This window comes from Choloepus didactylus, chromosome X (genome assembly GCF_015220235.1).
Source record: "Choloepus didactylus isolate mChoDid1 chromosome X, mChoDid1.pri, whole genome shotgun sequence".
Classification (NCBI taxonomy): domain Eukaryota; kingdom Metazoa; phylum Chordata; class Mammalia; order Pilosa; family Megalonychidae; genus Choloepus; species Choloepus didactylus.
The window spans coordinates 35,735,987-35,750,547 of record NC_051334.1 but is presented as its reverse complement, the minus strand read 5'-3'; the positions used below and the strand labels follow the sequence as shown (position 1 = coordinate 35,750,547).

At 36.3% G+C, this 14,561-nt stretch overlaps 1 protein-coding gene across 1 annotated transcript; it reads right to left on the bottom strand.

The window, feature by feature from the left end:
• Window positions 1–3,747: 3,747 nt before the first annotated feature.
• Window positions 3,748–4,242, bottom strand: LOC119522075 (ferritin light chain-like). Its single transcript, XM_037820777.1, has one exon. The coding sequence runs from the start codon at window positions 4,216–4,218 to the stop codon at window positions 3,748–3,750; it is 471 nt and encodes a 156-aa protein (XP_037676705.1). The 5' UTR covers window positions 4,219–4,242.
• Between the last annotated feature and the right edge of the window lie 10,319 nt (window positions 4,243–14,561).

Below are 14,561 nucleotides of genomic sequence, written 5' to 3'. Positions count from 1 at the left end.
TTTAATAATGCTATGCAGTGCCAAGCAAAATGCTTTGTACATAGTTGCTTAAGATGAAATTAATGAATCATAAATAAATAAATGACGAATGAATACAAATTTTGAGCTCCATATTTTTTCATGTAAAAGAAAACGTTTTAATTAATGTATTTAAGAAATCAATGGTTTTTTTTAAGCATTAAATAATAATTCACCCAAGAGACATTTTTCAGATATAATATTATATAATATTTTTGCTGTTCAAAAATAAGCAGAGTCATGTATAAATTCTGAAAAGAAATGAGGGGAGAATATCTGAAGTGAAAATCCTATAAATCTCTATGAGGTAGAATATGGAGCAGCGGAAAACACAATTTTGATTCACTTCCATTTCAAACAAAGCAGGAAGGTGAACTTTCTGATGCCATGAAGACCAATGCAATATTTTGCACTGAGAAGAAATTTCACTCTTGCAGTATAAAGATAGCACAGGATGTTTTAGCAAATGGTCATGAAAATCTAAAAGAGTTATCTTCAGAGAGCAGGGTTTGGGGTTATTTTTTGTCTTCTTTGTACTTCTTTGCAATGTTATTTGTTAATAATAAAACAAATGTACATTTTTACAAAAGTAATAAAGATATTAAAATCCATCAAGCCCAAAGAAAATGCATTCTTTGTATACCAGTATTGGAAATTATTTCTATATTTGGTCTGAACATTTATGTACATGGTTGTGTCTCTATTTTAAGAGATATTTCATGTTGCTTGTTACATTTTCTATTTATACATGTGTTTGCTCCTTTAAAATTCTTTTTATTTTCTGATTACTGCTTCAGTTCTACTCATTTATGTTTCAGGAGTAGCTTGGGGCCATGAATTGTCAACATGTCTAAAAAATAACCCAAAGCCAAGATAACCTGGGAAATAGGAACTAAGGAATTCTGACGCTGTAGATATAAAGAAGTTAAAAATAAATAACTAAATAGAAAAACAAATAATAACAGTTTGCATGATGTTATAGGGAAATATTCTCTTTTTCATTAAAATTCACATTATACACAGACACAGTTAGATGTTTTAAAGGAGACTGTATCCAGTGTGAGAGAATTAATTATTACAAGAACAAATAAAAGGCCGTGAAAAGCAAAAGCACTTTAGAGAGACTAAAAAGGAAATGACCTAAAATTACAACTATTTGTGAGATGTCACCCTACAAAAAATTACTATTTCTTTTAAAGGATGAAAAAAATGATACTTTCTAAACTGCTGCTTCAAGCATTTCAAAATATCAACCATGCTTAGGTCAGGGGCAAGTATGCTTTAAATTTAAGCTTTCCAATACAGTTACCACTAGCCACATGTGACTATTTAAATTTAAATCAATTAAAATTAAATTAAATAAGAAAAATCAACTTCTCAATTGCAGTATTCATACTTTAATTACTCATAGCAAAATGTGCCATAGTGGCTACTGTATGAGACAGCTCAAAATAGAGTCTTTCCACTATTACAGACAGTTCAATTTGACAGAGCTGTTTAAAGTTTTCATTTTCTTATCTTGCACACTTTACATAAGCATTGAAACTGAGAGAAAAACTGGCAAATATCAAACATATACAAGAGGCAGCTGTAAATTAATTCACATAACCTTTAAAGTGTCTCTTTCGCAATGTAGGCTGAACACAGGCCTCTCCTTTCAAAACTCTGATGAAAAAGACAGTAAAAGAATACAAAATGGGGAAATACATTGGTGAGAAAAACAAACAAAGGGGAATTGGTAAACAAGTGAGAGATTTAAAAAATTCTGAAATACATAATGAAAACGAATGCCAGTTGCAGATGAAACAGAAGAGAAACTATGGCAATGTACTGAAGGTTGCTCCAGGATAGAGCAAGCCAATTTTCTTGCACAGCTCAGTGAGGAGTTCAACTCAGAGTGGCAGTAACAGAGAGGGTGATGGCAGAAGGATGGATTAAACATGGATTAAAACATACAAATAAACACTAAAATAGGATGGATCATCTCTTTTAAAATAATGAATATGAAGAGCTAGAGTTATTTCAAGGCCCTCAGGGTAAATCCTTCTCCTTCTGGCATTTAAGTGAAAGATACAGTCTATCTGCCCACTTCTTGTCTGCTCATTCTAAAATCTAATCAGACAACCTAGAAACCCCATCACTGTCCTGATATTTCCAAGCCAGCATGAATCTTCATGGAAGAGGTCTATGTAAACTTAGACCCAAACAAAGTAAAGTGGCAGAAACCTACTCCAGTTATCAAGAAAATTGGTGTTTCATTCTTAAGTACAAAGGATCCTCAGATGTATGAGGAAAGCCAGGAGCAAGAAGGAAAGAGAGAGCAAGACGGCAAGTAAACAAGAGAGAAGAACTAAGACAAACAAACTGAATGGCTTAGCCAGAAGAAAGAGATAATTTAGGGAACAAAAGAGCACTTTGGAAAAATTACTGTATTTGGTTCCTAACAGAGACTGAGAAAGATGAAGTAACCAAAGAACAAGAATAAGTTGGGAATTGAAAGTGTGAGAAGAAATATGAGAAGAAGTACAAAATGGGAAAGAGTCGCAAGGCAAAATATGAGGAAATCTCCCAGAATATTGAACAGAAAGACAAAAACGTAGGGAAAAAAATGGTGACACAGAGGATTAACTCAGAATTCCAAGATTCAAATAATAGGAGTCCCAAGAAGAGGAAAAATAAAATAAAACTAAACAAGCACAAAGAGGAAATAGAAGAAAATTGTCAAAGCCATTTTATAAAGGAATTTTCCAGAGCTGCTGAAAGAGAGGAATCTTCATAATGAAGAATATCATTGAACACCCAGATGGTTGCTTGAAAAAAAAATCCCCATGAAAGACATATTCTTGGCCTATTTCATACTGCCAGATAAACAGAAAAGTCTAAAATCTTCCAAAGGAGAAACAAACACAACTCTCTTCAAATGGGCAGGACTTCAGAGTTCTCATTGGTAAACACTATATGTTGAGGGAAAAAAAGAGAAATACTTTCAAAGATTGAGAAAAATTTATTTGAATTTAAAATTCTATAACCAACCAAATTTTAAGTATGAGGGAAAAATAAAGTTTCTGGGGACATTCAAGAACTCAAAAAGTTTGTCACAATTGAATAATTTTAAGTTTCCCGAGAGCACAGTCCAGTAAAACAAGAATGAAAACTCGAAAGAAGACAGCATGGGTACTCTAAAAAAACAGGTAACTAACAAGAAGAAAATGAGAGGCTATCTCAAGGTGTCAGATACAGCAGATCTAGAAAATAATGGGTGAAAATTAGAAGAGTAATTAAAATGTTTCCTAATTTTTAACAATTCATGGTATATAAGAAACTAGAAAATTCAATCAGTTGGGTGCTGAAACCTCACATTCTCCCCCACTGACACAGTGGTCTTGACCCTGGACCCACTAAGGAAGAAATATAATTGTAGCTCACCATTGATTCTACAGTTAATATAGTTATGATAACATAAAGGCTGTGTTTGAAATGATTTTATACTCAAAGCATAGAATACTTCCTTTCGTTTTCTGCTCCAAAAACTTTATTGTTTACACTTGGTTCAGGACTTGTTAACAGGGCAGGCAAGGTGGCTGTTTAAAAAGATGCATCCTGGCTGGAGGGAGGGGCTCAGGCAGAAGCCTGGATGCCAGAGGAATGCAGAGGGGCCCCCTAAAGGCGTCTGGGCTCTGGAGGATCCTAGTCATGCTTTGAGAGTGAGCATTTAGAAGAGACACTCGCCTAGCCTGGCCTGCAGAGATTGGTCAGGTGGTTGCCCATCTTCTGGATGAGTTTCACCTCCTCCTCTAGGGAATGGTTCTTCAGGAAATCGCAGAGCTGAGGGTCTGTGTTAACAGAACTTAGGGCATGCTGATCCAATAGGGCCTGGTTCAGGCTCTTCTCCAAGACCAGGGTGACTTCCATGGCTTCCAGGATATTACTCCACTCATCTTGGGACAGCTTCTGCAAGTTCTGGAAGAGTGTGTGGCCACCACGCTGGTTTTGCATCTTTAAGAGATGCTCCACCCCCTGGTGCTTCTCCTTCACCAACTCTTGGAAGAAGTGGTCCATGCCCTTCAGGGCCACATCATCATGGTCGAAATAGAAGACCAGAGAGAGGTAGGTGTAGGAGGCCTGCAGATGCAGGTTGACCAGGCGGTTGACAGAGTCCTCCACATCAGTGGAATAATTCTGACGGATTTGGGAGCTCATGGTTGGTAGACAGGAGCTAATCACATACACTCACATGCACAAAGTGTTAGATGGTTCTGGGAGGAGGGGCTGGCCCAGGAGATGGTCCCAGAGGTTGCAGCTGGAGAAGCAGTTGGAGGGTGATTGAGACTGAAGACGTAGGGGGAGAGTCCCTGGGTCTGTTCTGCTCAAACACTGTTGAAGCATGAGGCAGATCCACGGGAAAGTGATTAAACTAGAGGAAGGGGTAGCAACAGACAAGGTGGAATTTAACAGAAAAAAAAAGAATACTTCTTTATGGTTACAGAACACAGTATAAATGTTCTCATTTATACCTTACAGTAGTTGGAAAGTAGAATTGAGGAGGAAAGGTGAAAGGTACGGTGGGGATGGAAATATCCTCATATCACAAAAAAGGAAGGTGAAAAGCTAATACCGAAGTCTAAGGAATAAATAAGTGGAGGGTGAAATATAGATAGATAGATAGATAGATAGATAGATAGATAGAAAGACAACCAATAAAGAACTTAGTGCTCTTAACCAAATACCACAAATACCAACAGTAGCACTTGTGGACTAAATCCCATCTCCTCTCACCTACCTAAAGATTTTGCTCTACTAGTACTCTCTCTTCTGCAGCTGATTTTTTCTCTTCCTTTAATGCATCGTTCCAATCAGCATAAACATCCGTTTATACCCTCCATCTTAAAATAAAACAAAAGCAATAGCAAAACCTTTGTGTCTCAAATTCCCCTCCAAGTGTAGTTTGGTTTCTCTGTTGACTTTAAAATAAAGTTCTTTAAAGAGCCAGTCCCCAATTCCCCTCCTTCCAATCTCTTTTAAACTCTCTCCAAATAGACATTTGCTCTTATGAACTCCATGGAAATTGTTCTCATACGTGTCAGAACTGATTTGACTTTCATGTTGCTAAATCCAGTGGCCAATTCTCAGTCCACATATTACTGAAACCAATAGCAGCATTTGACGTTATAGAACCACTTTCACTGGCTTTCAGGACAGCATTCTCTCCTGATTTTGCTACGACTCACTAGCTTCTTATTTTCTGTCTCTTTGGCAGTTTCTTTTGTATTTCCCAGATCTCTGTACATTGGAGTGCCACCAAAGTCAGTCCTTGATCCTCTTATTTTTTCTACCTGAACTCATTCGTTTACTGATCTCAAGTCTTAAGGTTATTTCCCCCTTGCCCGGCACATCCTAACCTCTTCACATGCTTTATTTTTCTTCTTTGCACTTAGCGCCTCCAAACATATCATATATATTACATATTGTCTTTATTCTATGCACCCCCACTAGAAGACAAGCTCCCAGAGGACAGGGCTTTTATATTTCAGGTACTGATCTATCCCCAATGCCTAGAGTAGGACCTGGTACATAGTCATCATTCAATAAATGTTTGTTTAATCCTTCTATGTATATATGTTATACTCTACAATAAAAATATGATTTAAAGAAACAATACAACTATCAAAATTGAAGAGGAAGAGAAGATTCAGGGGGTGTAGTTTAGTTAAATCTTCATATTTCATAGTGAGGAATGAAAAATCAGTGAAGAGCTGTAAGATATTAAATACTGAATATTGAAAGTTTTGAAAATAACAGTCTCTGCAGAATGGGACAAGGAGGGGTGAGGCAGAGATTATTGTTTTCCATTATAAAATAATTTGCACTATTTTAAGCTTTACCACATACAGTTTAAAGACATGCACAGAGTTTGCTATATATCAGGCACTGGGATGGGTACTAGGGAAACATAAATATACAAAAGTTAATCATTGATTTCTTTCAAGTTGCATTCATTGTAGCAAAAGAGAAAATAAAATAATGTGGCTCATTAGTTAACAGTCATAAAACTAAAATTTATGAATTGTTGAAGAAAGAACTAAACAAATTACAGCTATGCTAAGGGCTAATGGAGGGAGCAAATTTTAAAGCATAGAACTTGGAGTTAAAGGATCAAGTGAGGTGAGACCTAGACAATTAATCAGGATTCATTTCTCTCAATTACCCTTCAAAACGAAATCAAAGAGCTGCTTCTGAAAAGTGGCAGACCTTTCTCAATTATCAAATTATTTATAATATTCTTTTGCAAATATTTAGACACTAACTGTAACTGAATCTCCTGAAATTTTTTCAATGAATTCATACACATATTGTGCATGTAAAAAAAAGTAGCTTTAATCAAGTAGCTTTGGAAACTGTTAAGCAACTCTATAGAAGTGTCTTTATTGTAGGACTTCTCAGATCCTTTAATGTGACAATGTGCCCTGTGACTCTCCAAAGGTGGGAGAGTAGTGCATATAGAAGTTCCCAAATCACTTGACAAGCACCTCAGCAGCACCTCAGAACTTAGAGTACTGTCAGGAATCTTCAGAAAAGTATTTTGCATTCTAATGGCTTAAGTTTCACTCAACCAATAAAGAGAGTGGCAGAAAAGGATATACCATGATCAAGAATATCACTATAGACATAATGCTACCTTAGTGGTAAAAGCACAGAATTCCTCATATACTATAGACTATAGAGGTTTCACACTTGCAAGTCACAAAAGAAGCCTTTGTCTTTGTTAGGTTCATGCATGTGTGTGACAGGATACAGGTACCAAAATGTTCATAGCAACATTGTTTTTAATAGCTAGGAATTGTAAACAAGCCACATTTCCACCTAAAGGAAAGTGCATAAAGAAATCACATCATATTCTTAAAATTGATTACTATCCTGTACCGAGAATCAATGAAATACAGCTACACATAATAGCAAGCATAGTGAAGGAAAGATTCCAATGACATGAATTATAAATAGAGAAATCCAGATGGGCAAGCTCTGATGAGTCATAGATGTTTCTCTAAATAATGGGTCTTCCAATATGACAATAGCTTTAATAACAATAGTAATCATTTTCAAGTACTTTTGCCTCTACTCAAACAAGGAAAATCTTCATATTGTAAAGTATGAAAGAAACAAACCTTGAAGTCATCATGTTAAGTGAAATAAGCCAGACACAAAAGGACAAATATTATTTGATCTTCTTGATATGAAATAATTAGAATAAGCAAATGCATAGAGTCAGAAACCAGAATACAGTTTACCAGGGCCAGGGTGTGGGCAGGGAATGGGGAATTAATTCTTAATTGGTACAGAGTTTCTGTTTGGGGTGATGGAAAAGTTTTGGTAAAGTAGTGATGATAGTAGCACAACACTGTGGATGTAATTAACACCACTGAATTATATATCTGAATGTGGTTAAAAAGGGGAAATTTTAGGTGGTATGCATATTGCTAGAATAAAAATTAAAACAAAGCAAAATTAAAAACAACCATAGAAACATACAATGTAATCAGTGAGCCCTAATGTAAACTATGGATTCTAGTTAATAGTACAATTATAATATTCTCTAATAAATTGTAACAAAGGCAGCACACTAATGTAAAAGGTTAAAATGTATTTTTGCATGATCTTTCTGTTAACCCACAGCTTCTCTAATAAAAGTAAATAAATTTTTAAAGAACCATAATGTATGAAAAATTCATACCGTTTTCAGCTATTGAAATGATAAATTTTTAAGGGGATTACAGACTGGCAGGCAGAAGGTTAGAGTTGGCCCACGAATTGGTTTTAATTATCCTGCATTGGGTATTTGTGGGGAAATATCCAGAATGACCTTAGACAAATTTGTGTCCGGAAGTCACAAAGTCATCATCACTCCTTGGTTTACTCTTAGTTGCTGCACATACTTATATTAGCTGTTGGCTTAGCATTTGCAGCCCCCTTTCAAGCTCTTACTTGCAAACAGGGTTAAGTACCGGGCAGTTATCATGACTTAATGAACACATAGGTTGTTTGTGCACACCCAGATCAAAACACAGCTCCCCTTATTCCCAGGCCAGGGATCTTTCTGCTACTCCATGCTATCTCAAACTTTTAATAAAGAAGTCTACATTGTTGAAACAGAGCAGCAGGTTGAAAATTTCATCAGTGGTTAAACTGCCTTTGGTGTTTCACACTTATCTTCTACCAGTTTACCATGTTGCTATTTAACATGTCATTGTTCTCCATTGCATGATGATTATACTACATAACCATGGCATGGGACTATAATAGATTACAGTTAAGTGTTATTTTATATATATTGTCTGATTTCATTCATTTGGTTGTTTTTTCAGTCAATGAATATTTATTGAGTTCCTATTCTGTGCAAGGTGCTGTGATAGACACTCAGAATACAGCAAATTAACTGGACAGACACATTCCTTGTGTTAGTGAAACTTATAAACTAGTCAAGTAAACGCAATAAATAGAATTCTTAATCTAGTTGTAATTATAATTATTTTAATTATAACTTCGATAAGTTACAAAGGAGAAGTGCAGAGTGACATGAGAGCATTTCACAGAGATTCTGACCTAAGCTAGGGAGTTGAGAATGATTTCTTTGAATAACCAACCTCTAAAGGATGAATAGTAGATGAATAGTAGAGAAAAAAAGAATAGGAGACAGAGAGAGGAGAACCAGAGGCGGGAATATTTATTCCCAAGAGAAACTAAAAAAAAAAAAAAAAAGGCCCTTGAGGCTGGAGTTTAGAAACTAAGGGGAAGAATCTCAAGATTTTATGTTGGTGAGATGGGCAGGAACCTTCTAGGATATATTAAAGTATTTGGGGTTTACCCCCAAAGTGATGCAGCCTTTGAAATATTCTAAGAAGGAGACTGTCATCATCAGATGGATGATTTTGAAATAATATAATGGGTGCTGCTTGGAAGATGGGCTGGAGGAAGACAAGACAGATCTGGGACAATCAATAAGAAGCCCAATGAATTCAGGTAGTGATAGCAGAGATGGAGAGAAGTAGATAGATTCTACAGATGGAAATTTGATTGGATGTGGATGGTCAAGGAAAGGTTCAAATTCAACATAGTTAATGATGGTCCAATGAGCACTGCTAAACAGAACAGATGCCAACAATAAACAACAATAGCTATGGTAGTAGCAGTGTAACCAGCTGGCTTGTGAACTTCTGGAAATAGTTGTACTTCTCACTGAAAAAGGGAATAGTGGAAGAGGAGCAATTTGAAGAAAATAAGTAAAGACTTAGAGAATGAGTATTTTAAAAAGAAGTTAAAGAAGCAAGTCAAAGTCATAGTGGATTGCCCTTTATTCATTCTGCCATGAAAATTCCAATCAGTGGGTGTATTGTAAGACTGAATAAATTATGCTCCATAATAATCTTATTTTTAAAAGGAGACTCTTCTTTTGAAAATTTCTGTTTGCTTAATATTCACTTCAATTAATTAAGCTGCACGGAAATTTTTTTCCTAAAAAAGAACCTAATCATTTTTGCACTAAAATATATTATGTCTATTATTGCTATGAAATTAAACAAAGCAATATAAAACCCTATTAACCACTGATAGTTTAACAATGACTTTAAAGGTCACTGGAAAAGTCATTTCTAATTAAAAATGACAGGATTTCAAAATACAGCATAGGGCCTAAAAGAAAAGTTAAAAGTGACTTTTTTCAAAATACTTTGATTAAAAGAAAATGAATGTTCCAATATTATATCACATATAGCTCTATGAAGGATTTTTTTCCTTTCTTTTTCTAAACATTCATGTTACTGAAGAATTCTAGTGCATACTCCTGATATATTTATGTTATCCTTAAAATAGCATATTAGGAGCTGTGTAAATATTTGATGAACAAATAAATGAATCAAAGTTGTTTTTTCTATGATTTTTTTCTTCTCCTTTAATGAAAAAAGAAATAAACATGGAGCTCACAGTCAAAAAGCCTGGGTAATTGTTGCATAGCCTGTGTGAACCTGGGTTTCCTGGTTTGAACTCAACACCTACATTTCAGGCTGTACAGGTCTTTACACAATGTTAATTTTTGGTTTTAATCCTTCAAGATGACTGAAAGGAATTATACTCACTTTACTGGCATTAATAGAAAAGTTAAAGTAAACCCTCAATCATTGTTTTCACTCTAAATCACTATTCAGAAACCCTCAAAAAAGTTGGTTACAGGTTCAAGTTGGAACAACAGCAGGAAAATCACCTTGACTTTTTGCACCAGGACATTGGTAGAAAAAGTAGGAGTAATAAGCCCTGACTTTAGTCATTAGTCAAAAAAAAAAAAAAAAAAAACAGAAATAAGCATTTAGGGACTGTCTTGTCTGTTTAAAGTTACTGATAAAGATCATTTGTAGGGCTGTGCTGTCTAATATGGAAATCATTAATTACATGTGGCTTTTAGCACTTGAAACATGATGGCTGGTCTAAATGGAGATATGCTGTAAGTGAAAATGTACACTGAATTTCAAAAATAGTATAAAATAAGAATGTAAAACACCTCATTAATAATGTATTGCATTTAACACACATTGAAATTATAATATTTTGATTATGAGTTAAATGAAATATAATCTTAAAATTAATTTTATTAGTCACATTTTAATGTATCTACTAGACCATTTGAAATTCCATATATGACTCTTATTATATTTCTGTTGGACAATGCTGTTCTAGAGGGCAAAAAACACAAAACACAAAAAAATGAGTGCCCGTACTTTTCTTCGAGTTCTGCCCCAAATAGTATCATGCCCTATTGGGTGTTTGCAAATAGGGCATTTGCACTAATACTCTTTGAGTGTCCATTTGCATACATGAAGCATAAATGAATATATCTACATGAATTGTGTTAAGATCTAGAGATATTTTTATGAAGATGGCTTCTTCGAATTTACATATATTTTAGAGCTGTTAATAATCCCAAAAGCTCACCCTTTTATCTTCAAATATCCCCTGGATTGGAGGTGGGAATACATGCAAATCCTTCTTTCTATTCTCATGTCAAAGAAACTTTTACCTATTAGCAATTTAAGGCAGCCAGTGGGGAAAAAAAAAGGATAAAGAAAGAATTCTGAAATATGAATAGCCAAAAGAAAATGCATTTTTGTATAGTAAATTATTTGCACACATATTCTAATTAGTAGCATTTGGCATGCCTTTTCCAATGCTAAAAGACTTCAAATACTTACATTTCCCACTGTTTGGTAAAGATGTTAACCAAGAATGTGTAGAAACTTGCCTGAAACCTTGTTTGTATTTCTTTTATGGTAGAAATATATATATATATTTCATTAAACAAATAAAGATCCATATTGGTTTTGTTAACTGGAGTATCCTTAGGGACTTTCACAGTTTTTATTGACGAAGTTAAGTGTATTTTCTACTGCCAAGAGTGTTGTGTATTATTGGAGGGGGGTAGATTGCTCTCTTCAGTCTTCCCCCTATTAAACCCCCTTTCCTCCAGTTTTCCATGACTTAATAAATGCCTCTCAAAAGAAATTAATATTGATTCTTATCTTTCACTCATCCCTGGTCATTTTATCCTTTCATGTCTTCAGACTGTCTTCTTCCCTCAATTTCCACCCCTAATACCCTAGTCCAAACCACCACCACTTTCATCCAGATGATTGTAAGTCACTAACAGGTCTCCCTTTTTCCACTCTGGGTTCCTACAATCTATTCAACATAAATCAGCCAAAGTATGTTTCCAAAGTGTAAATCAGATCAGGTCATTCCCTTGTTTATACCCTCAAGTGGCTTGTAATTCACAGGTAATAAAATTCCACACCTCATCTTGTCCTTCCAGGCCCTACAAGATCTGGCCCTGCCAACATCTCTGGCAGCAAGTGATGCCCCTTTCCCATTTACTGCCCAATCTCCAGCCTCAAAAACCTTTTTTCTTTCTTAGAAGGTCTGAGAGTCCCTCCTGCTGGGCCCCTTCCCACCAAGCACAATGACCCTAGGGCTTCTACATTTGTTATTCTCTCCACCTGGATGCACTGTCCCAGTCTTCATGCCATCCTCAATGCTCACCCTGGACTTTTTTTTTTTTCATAGAATTATCACCATCTAAATTTGCCTTGCTCATTTATCGTCTTAGTAATGGACACATTGAATGGACTAAATTTGGTGAAGTGCAATCTGAAAACAGTTGCTTTTCTCTCACTACTGTTCTCCAAACCAGTGAAGGGTCTTCCTTTCTCCACCCCCTGTGGTTACCTCAAGGTAGTTCCCAGGGCTAAAACAGTTTCATTTTCAGATATTTATAGAAATTTAAAACAAATCAACTCTTTTATCTCATATCCAATTGAATACTTTTCCTGTCCTTCCCTCCCAGGCACCCATCCTTACCCTCAGGCTTATCCAGTAATTTCTCAAGCTGCTTGTGAGGAAGGAGGTATACATGGCTTGCTTTTCTTCTCCCCCTGCTCTAAACTTCCTCTCCTCCTTCAGTCACTCTGCTAATATGGCACCTTCAGTGTTACAGGATGTAGATGGGATTACAGCTAAAAAGGCCAAGTCCACGTACTTAATTGGTGTTGGTTGATCTTCTCGAGTTGACCTTCTAGGTTTCTTCTCTCAGCTTCTTTCTTGCATTATTCCACATAGACTTTCTCCTGGGATCTTTTCACCCCAGCAGACTGCCTCAAACAGGCTCTTTTAAGACTACCAAAGACCAGCTGCCTTCCATAGCATACAGTCCACTCTGGCCCTCTAAGCCCTGCCTCATGTCAGTGGAAGTGCATCTTGCTCCCACTCAAGCTGTTTTTTCTCCCTCCATGGTCCAATTGGATGCAGGAGCTCAGGAAAAGCCAATAGGCATTAAGCTGTCAGTTTCCTCTCCTTAAAGAAATCACCCCACTGCCTGAGTAGTTCATTTGAAACCAGCCTCTTTCACTCGGACTGTGGTTGGTAGAAAGAGAAAGAAGTGTAGCTCTCCCTGTTATGTCAACATTTCCTTTCCAAGGAATTCCCTCGTCATCAGTCCCTGGCCTTCTCATATATAGACTGGAAGTGGGTCATAAGCTAAAGGATTTTGGCCTCCCTTGCTATGGCAGAAACATCAGCTGTCTATGAAAAATTCTGTGTTTCCTTTTTCTAGTACAAAGATGTCATTTGGCAGCAATTGTCTAACCAGACACCATATTTCCCAGAACCCCTTATACCCAGGCATACCCATATGCCTAGGACTTTCCAAAGGTATGTTAGTGGAAGTGATGTGTGTCAATTCCATGCCAGAGTGATTAAAAAGCTGTTGGAAATACCCTTCTCTCTTTCTTTTTTCTCCAACCATATTCAGGGGCTTCTGAGTTCTTAAAGGATAAGGGACCCACAAGATGGAAGGAGCTTGGCTTCCTGAATCGCATCAACAAGGAACAAGTGCATCAGAATGTTATAGTTATGAAAAACTTTGATTGTGTTAAGCTACTGAAAATCTGGGTTTTAATTTTTATAGCAGCTAGAAATTCCTTAACTAATACATTTAGCAAGTCCTAAATAAATGGAATAGCAACCTCTTTCATAACATAGAGATAAAATTATCTACGGTTATTAGGATTGTGTTCCAGTTTGCTAATGCTGCCGATATGCAAAACACCAGAAATGGATAGGCTTTTATAAAGGGGGTTTATCTGGTTACACAGTTATAGTCTTAAGGCCATAAAAGCATCCAAGCTAAGGTGTCAACAACAGGGTACCTTCACAGAAGAATGGCCAATGGCATCTGGAACACCTCTGTTGCCTGGGAAGGCACAGAGCTGGCATCTTCTTCCTTTGCTCCCAGGTTGTGCTTCAAAATGGCTTTCTTCCAGGATGGTTCTCTCTGGGTGTCTGGTGGTATTCTCTTAGTTTCTCCCAGGCAAACTCTGGAGTAGCAAAAGTCTACTTTCAATGGCCGTCTTCAAAATGTTTCTCTTGGCTGCAGCTCTAAAATGTTACTCTTAGCAGGCTCCTTCTGTCTGAGCTCTTATATAGGGCTCCAGTAATTTAATTAAGACCCACGCTGACTGGGCAGGGCCACACCTCCATGGAAGTAATCTAATCAAAGGTATTGCCCACAGTTGGGTGGGTCATATCTCCATGGAAACATTCAATCAAGAGGATTAATCAATCTGCCCCCACAAGATTGCATCAAAGAATATGACTTTTTCTGGGGGACATAATATATACAAACCAGCACAGTTTGTCACTTTATTTGAAAATTCAGGACAACAGAAACACTTTCCATTAAATATCCCATTTTCAGTCTAATGCCATTGGAACATTAGCTCCATGTGGACAGAAGCCTTTTTTGTACTGTTCATCATTCTTTCCTAAGCATATAGAATAGTGCCAGGGATAACAAGATGACCAAAAAACATTTGATAAAGAGTAAAAAGACACAATTTATAAGAGGCTTTAAAGTTTGTATATAAATCCAACTATTAATATGTTAAATATTCTGGGTAATCACAACATTTAACTGGATAATGAATCAACTATGCAAAAATATAACTCTG